General features: G+C 42.4%; 1 protein-coding gene across 1 annotated transcript; it reads left to right on the top strand.

Annotated features, from left to right (window-relative positions):
- Positions 1–5475: 5475 nt before the first annotated feature.
- cdc123 (cell division cycle 123 homolog (S. cerevisiae)) lies at positions 5476–14783 on the top strand. The gene is made up of 13 exons (XM_049006576.1): positions 5476–5616; positions 5977–6048; positions 6135–6195; positions 6324–6356; positions 6641–6736; positions 7115–7221; positions 7563–7611; positions 8026–8101; positions 9940–10062; positions 10739–10767; positions 12090–12218; positions 13240–13377; positions 14027–14783. The coding sequence occupies exons 1-13, from the start codon at positions 5543–5545 to the stop codon at positions 14066–14068; spliced, it is 1029 nt and encodes a 342-aa protein (XP_048862533.1). The 5' UTR covers positions 5476–5542; the 3' UTR covers positions 14069–14783.
- The last annotated feature ends 252 nt before the right edge of the window (positions 14784–15035 follow it).

A 15035-nucleotide genomic window follows, 5' to 3' on the forward strand; every position in this document is an offset into this window, starting at 1 on the left:
TGTAATTAGAAGTGCTTAATAAAAGGTACTGCGAGAGAAGCCCCCCCCTCCGAAGTCGGCTGAGTCGAGTAAAGAGACAAGTCTCTGTGACCGGACCGGGCTTCCCTCGCAGCGAGATGAAGAGATCACCGGTGTGGCGTCTTGCTTTGTACCCAGAGATCGGTTACCCAGGGAGTGTCAGCCACATAGGCTGGACCCGACAGTTACATTCCACCACTGGTGTGCACTGATGATAACCCAGGACACTGCACATAGATCAGGTGACAAGGAGGCCTTCAATACAGCAAGGTCCAAACTGTCCTGGGCCATCAAAGTGGCAAATCGCGCACACGCCCAGAAAATCTGCAGCCACTTCAATGACAGTGGTGACACATGGCGCATCGTGCCAGGGCATTCAAGATATCACCAACTACAGGACAGCAACAGCTGCCTGTGACACCGATGCCTCCCTCCTAGATGTGCTGAACAACTTCTATGTGTCACGTGGGTATTATAGGCATGTGGGTTTTGTTTATATCCTTGTGCCTTTGGTACGTCAGCCGGGATCGCGGGACTAATTAATTGCCTTGACAATTGCGGCGCTGGAACAATGGTTGGGATTGGTTGGGAAAGTGAAGGGGGAGGATCGCATTACAGAAAAGGCACCCTGGAGGTTAGGACAACACCCGGAGGAGAGACCGGAAAAAGGCGCACCAGGGAGTGGACAGCAGAGACCCGGAGGCGAGACCGGAAAAAGGCGCACCAGGGAAAGGACAGAAGAAACACCGGACGAGGCATCGGGAGAAGACGCACCGGAGAGTGGACAGGGGAGCCGATCGCGTCTCGAGACGCTCTGTCGGGGAAGGAGTCGCTGGGACGCCGGAGCGGGGGAGAGTAACTGGGCATTCCCCCCGCAGCGAGTTAAGTGAAAACTGTTCGCTTGGACAGAGCCAAATATCGGGTCGGCGTCGGATCTGGGGTCTGGTTTAGGCTGATGTAGTGGCGGGTGTTCGAAACCAGGTTATCAATCCTCCCTGTAGTGGATACCGTGATATGGTGTCGTTTGTAGTGGGTGTGTACGGGTGTTTCGATTTGTGTGTGTGATTATTGCGGTGCCCTGTGGGGGTGATACGTGTGCGGTAGTGTGCCTTTGTCGCGATACTCTCGGTATCCCTATACGGCGATTGTGGGTCGTGCTGTGGTAGAATCTGTTTGCTCGCCTTGTGTTTGTCACCCTTATAGGCTGGGGCGGACGGAACCGGGCTTGTGGGGATCATCTTTTGCACGGACATCGCCTGGCCCCGCTGATCTGAAAGTGTGTTTTTACTCTTGTTGTAAAATAAATTGGTAAAATACCAACCCTTGGGTGTTTGGGTGTTTGTGGAGCAACTCATACCAGCACAACCAGTTGGAACCAAATTGGAGGGTCCTGGTGCCCTATGGTAACATATGCACAGAAAGGCAGGTCGATGAGGAAGATCAGCCTTCCACCCAGTGACCAAGTGCTATGTCTGACCTCACCTAACGTGAGGAAAACTCTATGCAGACTCAACCCATGGAAGGCTGCTGTACCAGACAATATCCTTGGAAGAGGTCTCAGAGAATGTTCCGCCCAGATGACTTCACTAACATCTTTAACATCTCCTTGAGCAACGCTTCCTAAGTGTTTCAAGATCACCATTTTCCCCATGCCGAACAAGTCGTTCGTGTCCAGCCGCAATGACTTCCGTCCCATTGCACTCACGCCCATCATTATGAAGTGTCTCAAAAGGATCATCACAAGGCACATCAAGACCCTGCTGCCTTCCATAACTAGACCCCCTGTAATTTACATATCGCCGCAACAGTTTCACAGATGATGCCATAGCCACCACCCTCCATCTAGCCCTTACCTACCTGGACAATAAAGACACTTGCGCTCAAATACGGTTCATAGACTTCAGTTCAGCATTCAACGCAATCATTCTGCAGCAGCTGATTGGGAAGCTGAGCCTTCTAGGCCTGATCACCTCTCTCTGCAATATGATCCTAGACTTCCTGACTGAGGGCCTCATCATCACATATAGTACAACCTGCAGTGAAATGCTAATTGCAACATTCAGTCCTTCATAACCTAACTCAGAAATAGTTTCTTTCCCCATGCTTCAGACACATATTGAACTCTCAGAGACTGATCTGATACCACACACAATGTACACACATCGATTATTAAACTACTATTTATTATCTTATTGTAACCATGTTTACAGTTACTTTTATTTACTTTTTATTGGCATCTCACTGCCAAACCAAACTGCACCATATTAGTATTGGGTTTACTGAGCTGTTTGTTGGTGTTTGTCGTCCTGTTCTTTTGTACTGTCCTGCAGTGTTTGCACTATTTTTGCACACTATGGACTCTACATTGCTAAGTTGTTAGTTCTGTGATACTTTATATAGCACCTTGGTCCGAAAGAAATGCTGTTTCATTTTTAACAGTGTACTGTACTCAACTATGTATGGTTAAAAAATACATTAAAGACCTACTTCAAATGTTACATTTTTTTGTTCTAAGCAAATATGCACTATAATAAATATAATAAATCAACATTACTTTTGATTGGCCAAGATTTTTGCACAGTACTGTATATTTATAATTTTTTGGTATATCCTTCATATATTCCTTTCATTTACTTATTATTATTCTTTTCTCTGCTCTATCCTCTTTTCACTTCTTCATTGTGACTGGAGTGGCATACATTACATTATACATTGTACAATGACTATAATGAAATTCTATTCTATCCTTATCACAGTACTTTGCATGGTGAAGGACAGTGGCAGCTTGCTAAGCCTGCTGGGATACACACTTATTGGTGACTACAGTGATAAAGCGCATATCATCTCAGACTGGTTTCTCAAATATGACGAGTTAATTCTACTGAAATGGCCTCAATAGTCACCAGATATTTAATATAGATATATCAATTTAATATAGAACCTATGGGATTGGTGGAATGGGAGATTCCATCATGAAGGTGCAACCAACAAATCTGCAGCAACATTGTGATGCTACTGTGTCAACAAAGACCAAAGTCTCTGAGGAAAGTTTCAAGTACCTTGTTGAATCTATGCCATGCGGATGTCAAGGTCGGTGCCCATCCATCCTTGTCCTGTGTGTTTGGTCCCCGTTTGGCCAGCAGGTGTTGCTGTTACCTTTGTCATCATACTAGTCCCTAGTGTTTTTCTGCTTGTTCTTAGGGTGCTACATAGCTCAGTGGGCGCCTAAGCTGTAACCCTGTAGTTATGCGTTTAAGGCCAGTCCATCCATCCATCCAGTTTCCAAACCTCTTATCCTATTGGGTCACGCGGGGTCCGGAGCCTATCCTAGAAGCAATGGGCACGAGGCAGGGAACAACCCAGGATGGGGGATCAGCCCATCGCAGGGCACATTCACACACCATTCACTCACTCATGCATACCTACGGGCAATTTAGTAACTTGGCATGTTTTTGGACTGTGGGGGGAAACCGGAGTAACTGGAGGAAACCCCACGACGACATGCGGAGAACATGCAAACTCCACACACATGTGACCCAGGCGGAGACTTGAACCTGGGTCCCAGAGATGTGAGGCAACAGTGCTAACCACTGCACCACCATGCCGCCCCCGTTTAAGGCCAGTCTCTCTTGTTTATTGGTTTTTGTTTAATTGTTTATCCTATTTGTTTCCTGTTTTAATTCTTTTGTGCTTGTGTTTTGGTCATAGTCTCTCCTAGCGTTAGCCCTCAGTTGTGTGTCAATATTTCTAGTGTTTATTTCCTGGTATGTAGTTACTAGTTTCCTAGTTTTTCGTATAAGGTTCCCTAGCTTCTGTGCGTGTTAATTATTAGTTAAGTTTCTCCACTTGTGGCTTGCTTCCCTGTACTGTGCTCATTGGTTAATTTTCTTAATAATTCACGCCTGCCTTTTGTTAATCCTCATTATTTTTGTATTTAAGTACCTGCCTTTAGTTTGCTTCTCAGGCTGGCATTGTGAATGTTGTTGAGTGTTTGGTCTGCTGGGCCACTGCTCATTTTTGGTCTGTGTGGTTTTGCTTGGTTTCTTAGTTGTGCATTCTTTTAGTTAATTTAGTATTATTTCCTGTTTGTTCTTCTGCTGTCACATTCCAATCCTCTTGTGTGTCATGCCTCCTCATTTGCCTCACGTGTAATCCTTTTGTTATCAGCTGTTTCTAGTTGTGTTAATTGATTCTGTGTATTTAAGTGAGTTTCTGCAAGGGATTCCCCAGTCCGGTTATTAATGTCATAATGTCGCTTCTGCCTGTTCTGTGTTCCAGTGATAAGACTTGATATATTTTGATACTGGAAAAAGACATTTTCTGGGTACATTTGGTCAATGTGGATTGTAATAATGTGACTGACTTCCTCATAGCATACTGGTGCTGGTGCCCCTAATACACCCATATCCTTTAGCAGGTCTTTTCTTCTATCTGGCCCCTTCTGAATGGAGGAAGCTGCTCATGGGGGACCCGCCTCCATGTCATTATTTATGTCAACTTCATATTGTGCTCCTATGCCGCCTTCCCCAAGACTCAGATTAGCTTCCACATACTTTTCTCTTCTTGACAGTAGATGAACTATTTTAATATATTTGATTATTACAGTGGGGCGGCATGGTAGTGCAGTGGTTAGCACTGTTGCCTCACACCTCTGGAACCCGGGTTTGAGTCTCCGCCTGGGTCACGTGTGTGGAGTTTGCATGTTCTCCCCATGTCGTCGTGGGGTTTCCTCCGGGTACTCCGGTTTCCCCCCACAGTCCAAAAACATGCTGAGGCTAATTGGAGTTACTGAATTGCCCGTAGGTGTGTATGTGTGAGTGAATGGTGTGTGAGTGTGCCCTGTGATGGGCTGGCCCCCCATCCTGGGTTGTTCCCTGCCTCGTGCACATTGCTTCTGGGATAGACGATTTGGAAAATGGATGGATGGGTTATTATAGCCCACTCAGATTAGAAATTGTGCTTTAAGCACAAAATTGTGCTTGAATGGGTGTGATTTCAGCAAATAATTTTTTTTAAATGTGTTGTACTGCTGAAATGTTAACATATTTTTCCTTGAATGGAAACTGCGTACCACCATTATGACCTTTTGTTGCCTTCAAATAACACAAGTCCTATGTCCACACACCTGCCCGATTCTTTAACTATGAATACTTCTGTCTAGCTCATCCCTTTCAGCTTGAGTCTGTGGCCACAAGGTGGCTCCACGTAGTCCAAGCTGGTTTACTTGAGAATAATAATAATCATACATACATATGTATGGCGTTACTATCGGTTGAAATATGTAGTCAAATGATAGTGGGATTGTGATAAGTAAATGCATGGATTGTTTACGATTCAAACTGAAGTATAAAATGAAAATGCTGACAGTGTATTTTATATTTGGACGTGCACAATATACAACCCTTTGACGGCCGGAAGAAACCTTCCGAGGATTTACTTTTCCGGGGAACCATTTAAATGTAGCAGCACGGTTGCAGATGGGATATATTTTAAGAAACACCATTTCCTGTTGCACTGGTACAGTATGAAGAAGGAGCAGGTTGTGAACTGTCAGTTTTCGGTGTGGTACCCGTTATTTAAGAAGCATACGATTAAAAGGTATGGTTGTGATTTTGTTGTGTGAAGTATTGTTACAGCCCCAGTGTTTGTGCTTAATCAGATTCTCTGGATATTTTTTGTAAACTCCGCTAGCTAGAATGCTATCCGCAGAGACTTGTGCATTACACGTAAAGCAGTAAATCAGTAAAAAATCGAAATTCAAAAGTGTCACACTGCTTTTGAAGTAACAATGACAGTTTAATAAAGAGTGTGAAAAGTGATGTTGCAAGATCCAAACTGACGTGAATATTAGCAGTATTTTTATTGTCTGTGGGAAATTCCTGGCATCAGTTGACACTTTATTAAAAACAGTCTGTGTGCATTCTGGTTAATGGTAATGTCTGTTTATGTACCTTCTAGTGTGATCCTCCCCTTACCGCAGAATGTAATTGACTATTTGCTGGATGACGGGACTCTAGTTGTATCTGGAAGGTAGGCACGGCGTTTATTCATTTTCGGTGTCCACTGATTTTCCGTTTACCTGTATGAAATGTGTGAAAATTTACCCTTGTTTAAAGTGAAGGCCACGCCCAGCCATCTCAGATAAATAACGATTCTGATGAGGACGAGGAGATCCAGGTACTCTATATTGGCATGTCTGTCTCAGATAATTGAACATAACTTTAACTCTGTTATTGATTGTGATGTAGATACAGAATATGAGTTTTTTTATTATGATCATTACTTTTTTCCCTGCTTGATATCAGTGGTCAGATGATGAAACTACAACAATTGTTACGGTATGTAAATGTTTCTGGGACAATTTTGTAATATCTTAAATATAATCAAATTTAGTAAAATTTTTATTGGTTAGGACTGATTTCTGTGTTTAACAATTTCTGTGTATTTTACCATTTGAATACAGATTATTTTCAAATGTCATTATAGGACATTAATGTATCAATATAAATTTTTTTATGAATAAAATACAAGAAAGTCTCACAACTTAGTATAGTGCAAATGTGTGCTTTATGAAGTATTGTGTTGCCACCCTTGATAGCTGCACTCTCTTTTGTTTACACAGGCTCCTGAGTTCCCAGAGTTCAGCTCCAGTGTGCAGGAAGCCATAAACACACTAGGGGGCAGTGTCTTCCCCAAGCTGAACTGGAGTGCTCCCCAGGTGAGGCCTGCCATGTTCCCCCGTGCCGGCAAGATTCAGCACTTTCAATGCAATCTTTGATGCCTTGCCCCTTTTGAGAGCTAAGAGCGTCCGTACCAGACAGTTCAGCTCATTCGCTCTCTGTACATTATAAGTATCCAATAATACGTAGGTTGGGAGTGTTTTATTTGCGTATGATTGTTGGCTTCCCAGGAGTGGAATCACAAAGGGTTAAAGGATTCTGGTGATGGTGAATATCATAGATTTTAAGAGATTTTTTTATTTTCAACGTGTTACATATTGTGTATATGGGGTGTTTTCCCATGTTCCTCTGCTGGTTTAAGGACTGATATTGGTGCTCCGTATCCCTTGACAGTAGTCAGTGTTTCTGTCCTCCAGGATGCCAGCTGGATCGCCTTGAACAGCTCCCTGCGGTGTCAGAGCCTCACCGACATTTTCCTGCTCTTCAAGAGCTCCGATTTCATCGCCCACGACTTCACACAACCGTGAGTTCAAGGCTGGCAAGGCCTTGGGACTGGGAGCTATCAGCTGCAACTCTCATTCTCTTTGAGGCTTTTTGGCATCAGAGCCTGTCGTCCAGGCGGGTGCCTTAGGGAGAGGGAGCTTTACTCCAGTAACTGGGGAGCTCGCTTGGCTAAAAGCACCAGGCTCTAATCGATCGCTCACTTCTGATCACTGGCTTGGTGGTTGGCAAGGGGGTGTGCAAAGGTGTTTTTAATACCCTTAATTATCCATGCCTGGAATTAGCCATTACATCATCAGAACCCCCATCAGCTTGGCACTGTCACTTTTCCAGTCCTTAGCCATGTCGCCATGTTGTTCTTAGGTTCCTCCACTGCAGCGATGATTCCCCAGACCCACCAATCAACTTTGAGGTACATCTGCATCTACTCTGTGTGACTGTCAGCTGTCAGTCTCATAGCACTCTCATTTCTGCCTGACTGGTCACACCAGTTTCACCATAATCCAAAAACAACTGTGAAAATATAGTAAAACTAAAAATAACATAACAGGGTTTTCTCACCACTTCACTTTCCTTGGCGTGAAATCCAGGTAGCCATTTTCCTTTGAAGTTAAAGGATGAAATGGATGATGGACTATTGGAATTACATTCTTAGTTATTACCTAATTGCTAGAATATGAAACACTCATCTATTTTTTTCCATTAAAAGGACTAACCCATTAACCCATGTCCATCCACTTGTTTTTTGGTTTGTTAAATATGTTCTATAAAATGTCAGTGATGCAGAATTTGAATCCTATTACTTAGTGAATGTCACCCCCTGCAGCTTGTCCTAAGGAAGTGGAGTGAGCTGATCCCAGGTGGAGAGTTCCGGTGCTTCGTCAAAGAGAATAAGCTTATAGGTAAGGATGGACCGATTGCTGTTTGTAAGTCATAGAACAGTAAAAACCCTCATATCCAACAGTCAAGTACCCAGCACTGGCACTTCTTACTGAAAATTTTAGGAGCACCAGTACAATATTTAGCACACTACTTAAATTGACATGCAGTGCAACACATCTTCATTATATTGCTGATAAATGCTTTGGAAATAAATATACGGTATACTGAAATAACAATGTAATCTTTTATTTTAAAAGAAAAAGTCACAAAGTGAAATAGTGCTTAAGAGAAAAAAAATCATTGTTAAATGTAGTTTTTTAAAGATAAAAACCAAATAATACATTTGCAAAGGTAAACATAAGATATGTAGTCAACCAATATTCCGTCAGTGCATCTGTCCCTGCCTAGAAGCTGTTGTGCGTTACGAGTGTTTTATGGGGCACTTTCCCACTGAAATTCAGGAACCTAGTCTCTGGTTGTGAGTTTCTGGGCCATTAGGGCTGAGAACTTTTTTATAACTCCACTTTTGTATGTCACTTTCCCACCACGCAACAGGAACTGGGCTGGTTATGCTAAATAAGTATGGGAGACGCAAAAAGGTTGTTGGTTAAGCTTCACGTGGAATTTCATAGGAAACACCACAAACTTTTATTTATATTTTATTTCTGCAACATACCATGTTTATAATTCATTATTAAATCTGACCAGCAGATCAATCTTTCATACGAGGTAATGTTTGTTTAGTAATAAGTGCTGACAAGTTTCACCACTGGCGGCAGCAATATTAGGCAATTAAATTGGTTATCGATCAAATTTTCCTTTGCAGAAATATGGAGATGCAAGCAAAAGGGTATTTATTAATATAGAAAATGTAATTGAGGTACAGTTTTTGCTCTGCTACATCTTTTTCTGCAAATGAGCAGCCAGTGCTTCTGGTCAACCAATTGGCAAGTTATCGCTAATAGTCCCCCCCAGTAGGGCCTCAGAGGAGCTAGAATCAAAAAGAGTTCCTAACACAACAGAAGTTCCTGGTTCCTGAAAAATGTTCCTGTAGTGGGAATGTGCTGTATTTCGCTCACACACACACACGGGTCTGTACTCATATCTTTGTGGGGATCGTCCATCCATTTCTATGGGTGTAACCCTAATCCCAGCAATGACAACCTTAATCCCTACCCAGCCCTAACCTTAACTATAAGTAGCCAAAAAAATGCAAGTCTTTTGGCATTTTTCGTTTTTTGATTGCAGTCATTTAAAATTTGAATTTCCCCTGGTCGGGACCAAACAAAATGGCCCTCGCAGTATCAAAATAACAGGTTTTTATCACATTGTTGGGACTAAATATCCCCACAGTGTAATGTATACCTGGACCACACACACATACACGTAGCAGTTCTCACTCTTTCCGGGTGTTTCACGTGATATACAACGATGGTTAAAAAAAAAAAATAGGGGACAGATTAACAAGCCACACGGGTGCACCTAGTTATAAAATATAGTCGCACTGACTCCAAAAATGGTCACAGACTTGAGCCCTGCACTCAACTATCATGAAAATTCAACTGTCCAGCAGTGTATTGGTCCTAATATTGCCAGATGTAGGAACTTGTGCTGTAATTGCTGTATTCCTGGGTATATAAACTCCAAATGGTCAGAAACTGGACTAGTAACCGAAAGGTTCCTGGGTAAAATGCTTGTGACAGAGGCTAATGGTGTACCTTCTGGAAACTCCTGAAACTGGACTGGTACAAAGTCTGTAAGTTCAGGCAAGCAGGAGAGGGAAGTTGTATCCAGATATAAGATTAACTTTTTCCCAGGGGGAGATTATTGTCAGAGACTCTCACCTCCTTCATTTCAGGTATTTCTCAGAGGGACTACACCCAGTACTACCAACACATCTCCAAGCAGAAGCACCTCATCTCCCAGTCCATCCAGGACTTCTTCACCTCCCATATCCAGTACAAGTTTCTGGATGAGGACTGTGAGTGTGCGCTAGCCTCTGTATGTGATCTGGTACTAATGATTGTAGTGTGGAAAGTCTACTAGGAACATGTGCCTGAAATGTCCAGAAGCCAATTTAACGCTGAGCTGAAACAAGAGGAAAAGAATGTCAGCGTCGCTGTTTCCATAAAGCAAGAGCATCCACATCCTTCTTAAATGTATAAACTAGGGTTGTCCAACAATGTTGTTTATCAACAAGCTGCCTCCCAATAATGAATTATAATGGAATATATACTCAATACGTCATTCATTCTGTCTTCTTGCCGTAAGACAGACACAGAGAAAGTCTGAGTGAAAGTGATTGTCATTGTAGACACCACAGCACACAGTGCACAACAATGAAATGTGACCTCCGCATTTAACCCATATGTGACATTATGACATAGCAGTGGGCAGCTATTATTTAACGCTTGGGGAACAGTGCCTGGGGACGACCCCCCCCCCCCCCCCCCCCCCAAAAAAAAAAAAAAAAAGAATTGACATGGGTTGAACCCAAGCTCTTTAGCACCCAAACAGTGATCTTTGACTTCTTGAGCTACCCAGCTACCCGATGGACCACAAACACACTGAATTGGAACTACAAATGTGAGTTCTGTAGATACTACGATATTGCTGTGAAATGTGTCTGTCATAACTGTTTTCTCTCCTTCTTGCAGTTGTCTTTGATGTTTACAGAGATAGTTGGGTAAGTGATACTTCTGGTTTATCTACTGAATAAAGCTTTAACCCTCTGGGGTCTAAGGGTAGGGAACACACTTTCACTGACTAGAGCATGGTCATACATTTCATTCAATATCATACACTTAATTCATGGCAAATTGTTTTGGCATTAAACTCATCTTAATCTTGGTGTACTTTGTAAATATGTTAGATTTATCTGAAGTTTGTAGTTTGACATCAAAGTATAGTCATTGCAGAATGCAGAACACTTGCAGAAACATTATAAAAGTACATAGTGAGCAATGCTGGAAGTTTATTTTGATCTCAGATATCTGATCAACACAGTCTTGGCTATATGAAGATGACTGGTGTAGTTGCAACGTTCAGTTGGATAAATAAATAAGAAAAACCTAACTTATGTCACTTTTTATGGCTCCTTTTCATTGAATATGTAGCAACTTTCATGTGTATGCATGAGCCATTCACACCTGGCCACACCCCCCTCTCCCTTTTATGGCGCTGATGGGGATGTATCTGGATCGCATTTCACCTTTGCGTTGTTCATCAAATTGCCATACGATTTGAATACGCACTTATGTAGCTATGAATAGCGATTTTTTTTTTTTTTTTTTTTTTTTTTTTTTTTTTTTTTTTTTTTGGGTGAGGGCAGCACTACACGCCCTTGATGCAGGTAAAACAAAGTAAGGTGACATTATTTTTTGTCTATTAAACCTAATTTTAAAAACTTTAATATTACAGACAATGGATATTTTGAAAAGACAGATTACAGATTTAGTCAGCGTTTTTTCCATGTTTCTACAATAAGATTTCATCGAGTTATGAACTGAAATACATGAGAAAGATACGCGGCATTGCCGATGATGCCATTGACCCCACAGGGTTAAGGTTTGAGTCAGTCATATTTCTACCTCAGTCTGAGGTCAGTGTGGGAATGTTTTGATGCAACAGAGCCAAATCATTAATAGCTCATTCCTTGTCAGACAAAATCCATCTGGTATACAATGTGAAATCAGTCAGTCCAAGTAATCTGAATTTAATATGTACTTGTGTTAGACACTTAATTTCTTGCTTTGTTGCATTTCTCTTACCTTTTTCATGTTGTTGCAATATAGCACTTTTAAATAGCTTATTTGTTGGGGAAAATTTTAAACACACCATTGGTAACTGTGTTAGAACTTGGTGGGATTCCACTCTGCAGTGTTATTGAGTGTGTTTTTCATAAAGTTCCTTTGTGTTAAAATATACTCTGCTTTCAGTGGTGCAGACTTGGTGAATGTTACAGCAAACACTTATGGTGTGAGGATTCACACAGTCATCTTGCCATAGGGTGAAGTCTGGCTGATCGACTTGAACCCTTTTGGCGAGGTGACTGATTCCCTGCTATTCACTTGGGAGGAGCTCATCTCCGGGTGCAATTTGAGGGCCCAGCCAGCAGAGGGAGGCGCTCCTCAGCAGGTGGGTGATGCACACTCATCAGTCCATGACACCAAAAGTATGAACAATGAATTTGTGGTTCTCGCAACTTAAACCTTGCCTTTGGATCACACCACTAAAACATCTACAGCACTGTACAGCTGTAGTGTGAGGCTACCAAAGCAAACAACTTACACTATCTTCCCAAATAAGTAGCTTTATGTTTGCTTAAGAGAGAAGAAAAAACACACATTTATTAGGCCTACAATAAAAATGTAACAGCAGTTTCTTATGCTCTGCAAAAATAGTTACTGATGTCTTGTCCGTTGCCTAGAATACTATAGATTTGGTTTCCAAACCTTTGTCAGCATTTGTTAAATCACAATTTTACACAAACATAAACATAAGTTTCTTTGGTGGCCTAAGACTTCTGCAAAGTCCTGTATTGTGGAAAAGCTCTTGATTAGTAAAAGCAAGACAGAATGAAATTATATTACTTTTGGTTATTGTAGGGAGACCATTTTCACAGTTACTTCAGGAGCCACAAAGCAGTAGACTGCAGTACTAGAATCATTTTAGTATGTCTGTTATTGAAAGAAGCTCTTGGGGAACCAAATAGATGTATGCAAAAAAAAAGCTACTATGGATAAACTATTGCTCTATCTATCCATCCTGCTTCCAGTCACTTATTCAATACAGGAACACCGTTCACACAGCAGTGGACCCACTGGACAGGCTGCTAGTACATCAAGGAGTATACATACATTATGGGCAGTTAAACCTCAAAGTATACCTGTGGTCTTGTGTGAACGTGTGTACCCTGTGATCCCATCTAGAATGTTCCCCTGCCTTGTGCCCTGTGCTACCTAGCATAGCTTCCCGGCCCCCTTGTAAACATGTGCTTGGTAAGTGGTTAGAAGATGGAGGGACATAATGTGACCTGCGATGTCTCCAGGGCAACATTGTTTAAACTGATATAGTAGATTTTAATTACTTATTGGGACTACGTAGAAATATGAAGCTTTGCTAGTCGTAACGGTGTTTGTGTTTATGCACCACATAGGATGACCTGGCATTCCGCTACACCACCAGCGAGGTGACCGTCCAGCCCAGCCCCTGCCTCAGCTACCGCATCCCACGTGACTTTGTAGACCTGTCTACCGGCGAGGACGCCTACAAGCTCATTGACTTCCTCAAACTGGTGAGGAGGACATACCACCCCCCAGCAGGGCTCCCTGTATGTCGTATTGACCTCACACAGGCATCACTCCCCCAGTTGGGGGTCTTCAGCATCACTGCAGCTTTAGGGTATGAAAGGGCATTTAGCTGTGACTCCCCTCAGCCTCGAGTCCATTCTGCTCTTCAAGGGAAGGTTTCCAAGCTCTTGGTCAAGTGTTTGATGTCTGGCAATCAAGTGCCAAATGTAAAAGTTCACACTTAAAATAAAAAAAAAAGTTTTAACGCCTTACTTTTGCTTAGCTTTGGTAACTAGCTAGCTACACTAGCTGTTTTTCTGAGCAGCATTAAGAACACGTCGTAAAATGCAGTCTATGGTGTTGCTATGCCTCTGTGTGACTGTTGTCTCGTATGTCCAGCTGGCTTAGCTGTGTCGGTGACCTTTGTCTGTCCTGTGTTTGTTTCTGTACTTTGGTAACTGACATTTAATGGGCTTAAGACATTTTCCTGGCAAATAAATGCTAAACACAAGTTAAAGGGAGGACTTAGGTGAACCCGATATTATGATGGAACCTATGGTTTGTACCTCTGGAGGAGATGTGGAGTTGTCATGGTCTCTGGTCAGTGCTCCATCTCCTGATGACCTGACCTGCAATATTCTTTACATTCTGCAGAAGAGAGGGCAGCAGGACGAGGAGTCGGATGAAGATGCTTGAAAGGAGGCAATGGTGGAGGCGGAGTCGGAGGAGCTGAGTTCTGTGCTCAGTAGTTTAGCTTGGCACAATTGGGGGAGACTGTGTGTAGGAATCCTCTTAGACGGACCTGATGAAGAGATCACAAGCACAGCTGTACACGTGTGTTTCTATGGGGGGAGGGGGTACATTATACTACCAGCGGGATCCACCATGGCTGCCCTTCTCTTGATTCACTTGCTGAGTGGGATGGGCTTCCTGATTTTTCCATGTAGCACATGTGAAATTCCAGGTTTTGCAAGAATGCAAGCAAGTCTCTCGTTTTGTTCTCCCATATGTTTCTGCCTCTGAGGTCCTGACCCATTCCTGGTGGTTCATGGATAGACCGTGATGGTTCACTTATTAGCAGGGCAACATGACAGTACAGCAGGGGACAGTAAGGGTGGGCAGAACAGTGTTTATATGTAAATGGGTTTGGCCCCTTTCTGGAATACACCAGAGGAACAACAAGCTAAGCTGGATAAATTTGGTATTTTTATTTAATTCTGGATGGTCACCTGCCAAATTGGATTTCTCACCCAAAATTATACTTATTTTGCTTGATTTTTAATTACCCTCAAACATTCCAGTCAATATTTTTTGGTCACAAATGCCCCATGAGTCATATTTAAACCCAGTCTTGGTCCTTCAGTACATGTATGTGGTTGCCTTGGACAATAAATCAGTTGCTTGAATAGTCCACCCTTCTGTTGTCTCTTTGTAACGCTCCTATTTTTTCCTGTTTGAAGTAATTTGTGTTGCTTTTATTTATTGTATCTGCTCATTTTGCTGTGTGTTTTAAGCATTTCAGTTTGTGTTTCGTAATCCTGATTGAACTAGCTGTTGGTTTAATGTATCCTACAATTAAAATGACACTGTCAAGGTTAATGAAGATGTTCATTTCAGTGTTCGGTTGTGTTAAACTAAACTTGGTAGATGTACAGTCATGGCC

The sequence above is a fragment of the Brienomyrus brachyistius genome, chromosome 3 (genome assembly GCF_023856365.1).
Source record: "Brienomyrus brachyistius isolate T26 chromosome 3, BBRACH_0.4, whole genome shotgun sequence".
Taxonomy (NCBI): domain Eukaryota; kingdom Metazoa; phylum Chordata; class Actinopteri; order Osteoglossiformes; family Mormyridae; genus Brienomyrus; species Brienomyrus brachyistius.